Source organism: Otolemur garnettii, unplaced genomic scaffold (genome assembly GCF_000181295.1).
Source record: "Otolemur garnettii isolate 467f Iridium unplaced genomic scaffold, OtoGar3 scaffold00045, whole genome shotgun sequence".
Taxonomy (NCBI): domain Eukaryota; kingdom Metazoa; phylum Chordata; class Mammalia; order Primates; family Galagidae; genus Otolemur; species Otolemur garnettii.
The window spans coordinates 5628225-5636211 of record NW_003852440.1 but is presented as its reverse complement, the minus strand read 5'-3'; the positions used below and the strand labels follow the sequence as shown (position 1 = coordinate 5636211).

Here is a 7987-nt window from a genome sequence, read left to right as displayed (position 1 = left end):
AGAGGGATTCGAGGGTTCACTTCTGTGGTTCATCTTGCAAGGGTACAAGTGAATCTTTCTATGAGTAGAATATGAATGTTTTGACATAAGAACTAAGAAAGTTACATGAAAAAAAAAAAGAGCATTCTCAAATTAGTAATCTAAGCCCCCTCTTCAAGAATTCAGATAACAAAGAACAAAATAAGCTCAAAGCAAGCAGAAAGAAGAAAATAATAAAGATAGGAGCAAAAATCAATGAAATGAAATAAAGAAAAACAATAGAAAAAAATTAATAAAACAAAGATCCCACTTAAAAATATAAATAAAACCAGCCATGTAAGAGACAGAAAAAGGAAAAAAGTGAGAGGATACAAATTGCCAGTAGCAAGAATGAAATAATGGTATTTTACTACAAACCCTATAGATGTCAAAGGTCTTATAAGGGAATACTATGAATAATTTTACACATAAATTTTAAATAAAATTAGATGAAATAGACCAATTCCTGAAAAAATACAAACTACCACAACTCACCCAATGAAACAGATAATGTCAATAGCCCTACAACTATCAAGAAGACTGAATAAATAAAAAATTCAATAATTTAAAACTTCCAATACAGAAGTTTCTAGGACTATATTATTTCAGTGGTAATTTCTACCAAATGCTTAAAGAATTTACACAGAGAGACATCAGCAAGATGACAAAATAGGAAGTCCCAACCTTTACTACCCCCAAATAAAAATTTAACTAGAAGCTATATACAGAAAACACATTTGTGCTCCCCAAACTTGGAAAAGCCTCAGACAGATACATAGACCACAGAACCAAATAAAACTGTATTTGAAGGATAAGAGAAATGGTCACACTTTGACCCTATTGCCCCATCCCACACTTCAAAATGACACAAATTCTTTGCCATATGCTAAGAATTTTCCAAGGCCCACAGTTTATACAGTGGAAGAGAATACAAATCAGATATTGAGCAGTTTCTCTGGCATTTCTGTTGTCTTAGTGGGAGGTGGAGAGGTAGCAGAATAGGCAGACTACCTAGGGTTGGGTAAAAGAAAGCAAGGACACAAAGCCCACAGCAAAAAGCTCACAGACCTTACTGGTAACTTTGTGTACCTGCCAGTGGTAGTGCCCAATCTGCACTACTACTACACTTACAGCTTATTCATAAAGGTTAGTTATTAGTTGGTCACTCCCAGAAATGGTAAAAAAAAAAAAAAAAAAAAAAAACCAAAACCTCTACCTGACTCATATTCCTTCATGGCTTGATATCTAGGTCCAGCTTCAGACTCTGCCAAGGCCCCACTCTGGGAGAGAGATATCCACACAACACAATATTACAAAATGCAGGGGCCAGTTCTTCCTTACCCACGAATTTAAACAGCACTCAGTTCAGCCTCAAAACCCACCTCAAGACCACACCTAGGTAGGTAAGCAAACCTTACCTGTGCATTTCTACCAAGCATAGCTGCTCATCTCCTCTATCCTAACATCAAAGGCAGCAGCTCAATAATCTAGAGAACACAAAACCAAGCTCTGCTTGCCTGATTATTAGCAACTGGCCCATTCAGTATTACAAGTTAGACTAAATAGTAAAGGTTGATCTCTGCAAAAAACCAACCAAACGACAACAAAAAAACCCCTATACATGTAAAAACTGAAAAAGATGACTGTCTCCTCAAAGTCACAGATACCAACATAAGAAACAGGACTATGAAAATTCAGGAAATCATAACACCTCATAAGAAACTAAGAAATCTCCATCAATGAACTAAAGAAGTAGAAACCTATTAAATAATGGACAAAGAATTCAGAACAATCCTCCTTAAAAAGTTCAGTGAACTATAAGAATATATGGATAAGAAATCAGATAAAATTTAGAAAATAATAAACAAACAAAATGAGAAATTTGGCAAAGAAATAAAAAGAATTAAAAAAAAAAGAAAAATCCTAGCAATGAAGACTACAATTACTGAACAGAATAGTGCAATAGAAAGCTTTAACAGCAGCTCAATCAAGGTAAAGAATGAATCAGTGAGTTGGAGACAGAACATGTGAAATTCTCCAGTCAAAGGAACTAAAAGAAAAGAATGAAGAAAGCCTACAGGAGCTATGGGACATTATCAAGAGACCTAATGTTCTCATTAAAAAAAAAAGTTACAAAAGCAGAAGAACCAGAGAGCACATTTAAAGAGCTAACAGCCCAAAACTTCCCTTTTCTAGGGGAAAATACCCATATTAAGTAAGTACAGAGATCACCAATTAATTTTAACCCAAAGAGTTCAACAAGACATATAATAGTCAATTACCAAAAACTAAAGACAAAGAAAAAATTCTAAGAGCAGCAAGAGATAAGAAAATACAAAAACACCCCAATATAACAATTGGTAGATTTTGCAGCAGGAATTTTGAAATAAAGGAGATAAGGGGATAATATATTAAAAGTGCTAAAGGAAATAAGCCACCAGCCAAGCACACTTTACCCAGCAAAGCTATCTTTCAGAATTGAGGCAGAAATAAAAACTTTGCCAGGCATATAAATGCTAAGAGAGCTCACCACCACTAGGCCTGCCCCACAGAAATTGCTAAAGGGAGTTCTGTAAGCTGAAACAAACATAAAACTTAAGAAAGCAGAAAACTCAATCATCTACATAATACAGAGCCATATTCAGAATATTCTAGGACTGTAATGGTAGTGTGTAAAGCAATTTTATTCCTAGTACAAGGGTTAAAACAAAACTACTAATAGCTATAGTTAAATTGTCAAGGAATCCTTATTTCAAAATAAGGCAAATTCTGGCATCAAAACATAAAATGTAGGGAGGGGGTGGAGTAGAAGTATAAAGATGAGTACATTCAGAGTTAAGTTGTTATCACCTTGAAATAAACTGATGTATGTGTAAGAGGTTTTATGTAAGCTTCATATCAACCACAAAGCAAAAATCTGTAGTAGACATACGAAACAAAAACAGAATGGACTCAAAACATACCATTGCACAAAATCAAACCACAAACTAAGATGGCAAGAGAGGAAGGGAGAAACAAAATATCTATAAAACAACCAGAAAATGATCAATAACATGGCATGTAGAAATTAATATTACCTAATATTAATATTAAATTTAATCCATTTAGTATAAATGGATTAAATTCTTAAATAAAAAGATAGTGACTGAATAGATTAAAAAAAAAAAAAGCAGGAAGACCCAACTATACAACTATAGGCTGTCTAAAAGAGACTGACCATTTTTAACATTGTTGACTGACAATTTTAGGCAGTGCTATTATTCCATCATTGAATATGAAAGTGAAACAATCTAAATAAACTTCAATAGATTTTGTTCATACATAATGAATTAAAAGGAAACTTTGTAAATATTTTCTATGTATCTTCTAATTTTTTTTGGTATGATGAATTGTGTAGCACTCATCTACCTGTAAGAATACACAATAGGTTTTGCAAATATATCTCATTTTGCTGCACTTTCCTTTAAAAGAGCACACTCTACATTTTCTATTTGGATTTTTTTTTTCTAAAATGTGGCCTTTTATTTGCCCTGAAAGCCTGAAAAAGTAAATTGTTGTAAGGAGCAATTTTAGAAGTACTAGAAGTGCCAGATTCTATGCTGCATTCATTTGAATAAATTATCCATTCCTTAGCTACTTCTAGCAGACCCTGTGTGTATGTCTTTTATAGTTTCGTGTAGCTTTTCCTTTACTGAATAGATCTCCAAGTTACAGATGTAGCCAGTCTCACTTTCACAAAGCATTCTCACTAAAATCCCATATTTTGCTTTTCTTTGCTGAGTTATATGTTCTGAAACTGATACATCATCTATATAGTACTACTGCTTCATCTTGTGATAACTACTGCTTAGGTTTATACAAAGACTGAAATTACAGAATAAAGTAATCCAAAAGAGGCCTGATTTTATAAAGTCTGTCTTCAATAGATGTAGCTTGTGTATTATCTATCACTAAAATGAAAAATTCTAAGGATTTGCTCTAACTTCATTCTGCTCACAGTTTTAGAAAATATTGATGTTTCAAGCAAAGGGTATGCTGACCAATCATCTCTCCAATGTGATTTTTTGTTTGTCTCATCAATATCAATAGACTATAAAGCTTCTTTTTATCACTAGTGGTAACTTCTATCCATGGTAAAGTTTTAGCAGAGGTTTTTTGTTTTGTTTTATTTTGTTTGTAGAGACAGTCTCACTTTTTCACTCTCAGTAGAGTCCTGTGGCATCACACAGCTCACAGCAATCTCCAGTTCCTGGGCTTAGGTGATTCTCCTGCCTCAGCCTCCCAAGTAGCTGCGATTACGGGTGCCTACAACACCCAGCTACTTTTTGTTGCAGTTTGGCCAGGGCCAGGTTTGAACCTACCACCCTCTGTATATGGGACCAGTGCCCTACTCACTGAGCCATAGGCACCGTCCATGTTTTAGCAAAGTTTTTATAAAATTGTTCCATTTGGCAGTGGTATAAATTCGTTTGAGAAGCAACTAAATAAAAAAAATCATTATCAAAAATTAAATCTTTTGCTTCATTTATACTCTGTGGATCATTAAGTTTAACAGTTACACTTGTAATAGCTGTATAAACTTCCAAAGTTGATGTAATATCATTTTCAATCTACTTTCTTCAAAATCACTTTCACTAGCACATTATATTGTATTTCTTTTTTGCTGCTTTGATGGTCTAATATCAGAGTCATAACTATTTTCTGATAAACTATCATTTTCCAGATCACTACAAAGTATTTCAAAATCACTTGGACCATCAGATAAAATATCTGCATGTAATTCATTGGAAAATTCTTGGGTGGCACCTGTGGCTCAAAGGAGTAGGGAACCGGCCCCACATACTGGAGGTGGTGGGTTCAAACACAGCCCCAGCCAAAAACTGCAAAAAAAAAAAAAAAAAAAAAAAATCTTCACCACCACAATCAAGCATGGGTGAAATAAAATTGTCATAATGGACCATAGTTCTGCAAGATGCTACCATCTTGGGAGAAATGAAGTTAAAGGTATGTGAGATCTCTCTATATTGTTATTTATAACTGCATCTCAATCCACAATAATCTCGAAATAAAGAGTTTTTAAAAATGACGATAAAAAACAATTGGCTGTTGGAGATTTTACAAGGTAAAATTAACCATCATCTATCTAAAATAGCTTAATCATTCCTCTTTCTGGAAGCAAAAGGTTAGATGAAGTGACCAAGGGAACTCATCAAGGTTTTTCATAACACCATCACCATAGAATGGTATACTAAGAAATACAGTAAGTTTTTAATAGTCTTGAAAAGAATATAAATGTGTTAAGTTTAATCATAAAGGTAATAGAATGTGACTTTTAAATTACTGAATGAAAATTAAGTTATATCTGCTACCAAGCTACATTTTTAAAATACAGCTTTCTTTTGAAGTTTTTATGAATATGTTACATATCAAGACTTACCTACTCTTTTCTGTCTTAATTCTTTTAACATTCAATTTCCAGGTAACAAATGCTTTATTAATTCTGAAAGGAAAAATACTTCTTATATTTATAAATCACATATTTATATGTAACAAATTTAGTAAAAGTTGGTAATATTAGAATATTCTCCAGAACGTTTCATTCATCCTGAGCTATCTAAAGTAAATAGTAAACAATATAAATTTTCTTTCAAACTATTAATAGAATATAAAACTAAAGATCAAATATAAGTGAAAATCCTTATACTTCTCAGAGATGCAGGATTCATGTAGCTGAGACATTCCAATAAATATTAAAAACCATAAAACATGTTATTTTCTTATATATATTATTGGCTTATTTTGAAAAGAGATTTCTATTTCAAAAAGAGTCAAGATTCAATTTTTTTTTTTTGAGACAGAGTCTCACTATTCACCTTTTGTACAGTGGCGTGGCATCACAGCTCACAGTAACCTCAACCTCTTGAGCTTAAGTTATTCTCTTGCCTCAGCCTCCCAAGTAGCTGGGACTACAGGCACCTGCCACAATGCCTGGCTATTTTTTGTTGCAGTTGTCATTGCTGTTTATTAGACCTGGGCTGGGTTTGAACCCACCAGCCTGGTATATGTGGCTGGTACCCTAACCACTGGACTATGGGTGTTGAGCCAAGATTCAACTTTTATTGATAATAAAAAGCCACATGGATAAAGAAATCTTTGTTAATGATAAGTAAAAATTTAATATATGTCATTCTGATATTATTTAATACTTATGTAAAAAACATGCATCTGTAATTTTAAAAACTCAAAGAACCTACATGAGAAAGAATTGAAAAGTTTCCCTGGTTAGTATTCATCATTTATAATTTTCATTCATGAAATAGAAATGCCAACTGTGTCTATTAATATAAATATCCTTCAACTTCTCTAAATGAATATTATTTCATAGTCTAGTGCCGTATCACAATCCCTCTTTCAGTAGTCTTTGTATTTTTAGGACACCACCCTTAAATAGACATTGAGATGTGATACTTGTTTGCTCAAGTGGGATTCCTTCTGTAGTTGGTAAGAGCCAGTGGGGAGAGGAAAATCATGGGATAGGAACGTGTCCAAGAAGCCAATCAAACAACCAGTCTTAGAGATTACATTGGCTGATCTTGAACCAAAGAAGGCTGAAAGAGGCCTGAAACCATCCAAGCAGTTCAAAGACAATCCCATCATGCATGTCCTTCAAATAACCATAACTTAAAAATTGGAAATGCTTCAAACAAATGTAGTAACTTGACCTTAAACCAGATTCCAAAGAGGCATTACAAATAAGTTCCTATTTCATTTTAACTCAGATCCACAGAATCATAGTACCTCAGGAGTATAGAAGATCCCTGAAAACCCACATGAATCCAGTGATGGTGGAATACGTATCTGTACTAGGCCATATAAACATCTCTGATCATCCTATCTAAGGTAGTAACACACACACACACATACACACCTCTATTTTATTTCTCTGTTTTATTATCTTTATGAACCTTAACACTATCTGAAATTATCTTGTTGATTTACTAGTTTATTATTTATCTCCCTCCAGTAGAGAGTAAGTTCTATACCAACAGAGCTTTTTTAGATATTTTTTTCACAGTTCTATCTCTAGTGCTTCTACCAGTAGAATGAAAGAGGTACATAGCTTTTGTTCAATTAAGTGACTAACTTTACTACCACAAAATTCATGCAGTTCTGTTATGGAGAAGTTTCTTAGGTCCTTGGTTATTTAAACTATTTACCATATTAAATATAACAATTTAAAATATTATTTATCTCTTTTCCTGGTTCCGAGAAGACAAGAATACATCCCAAGAAAAGGCTGACATTAGAGGAGAAATAAGAAAATTATAAAACTAGACACAACACGAAAAGAACAATAGTTTGGGACTATTCTGGTTCTTGGGACCAGAGTCCCAGGAGCCCTGATGTAATGGGTTATGATGTAATGTTATGTACCTTAGAACTAGATACAATTTTAGTGATAAACTTGAATAAACAGGTTCCCCAAGTTTCCTTACTCTGTTTTATTTTCCTAAGACTAGCCCACATCACAAAATCCCAAAACCCGAGATGTTGGTGTGGATGTGGAGAAAAGGAAACACTTCTATACTGCTGGTGGGAATGCAAACTAACATGTTCCTTTTGGAAAGAAGTTTGGAGAACACTTAGAGAATCTAAAAATAGACCTGTCATTTGATCCTACAATTCCTCTACAGGTATATATCCACAAGACCAAAAATCACATTATAACAAAGATATATGTACCAGAATGTTTATTGCAGCACAATTCATAATTGCTAAGTCATGGAAGAAGCCCATGTGCCCATCAACCCATGAATGGATCAATAAATTGTGGTATATGTATACCGTGGAATATTATGCAGCCTTAAAGAAAGATGGAGACTTTACCTCTTACATGTTTACATGGATGGAGCTGGAACATATTCTTCTTAGCAAAGTATCTCAAGAATGGGAGAAAAAGTATCCAATG

The 7987-nt window shown here is 33.7% G+C and overlaps 1 protein-coding gene across 1 annotated transcript in view; it reads right to left on the bottom strand.

Moving 5' to 3' along the window:
- DNAH14 (dynein axonemal heavy chain 14) overlaps positions 1-7987 on the bottom strand; it is a 554037-nt gene that overhangs the window by 508427 nt on the left and 37623 nt on the right. Inside the window, exon 7 of the mRNA XM_003791010.1 lies at positions 5456-5518. Coding sequence (XP_003791058.1) covers positions 5456-5518 — 63 coding nt within the window. The remainder of the gene's footprint in view (positions 1-5455; positions 5519-7987) is intronic.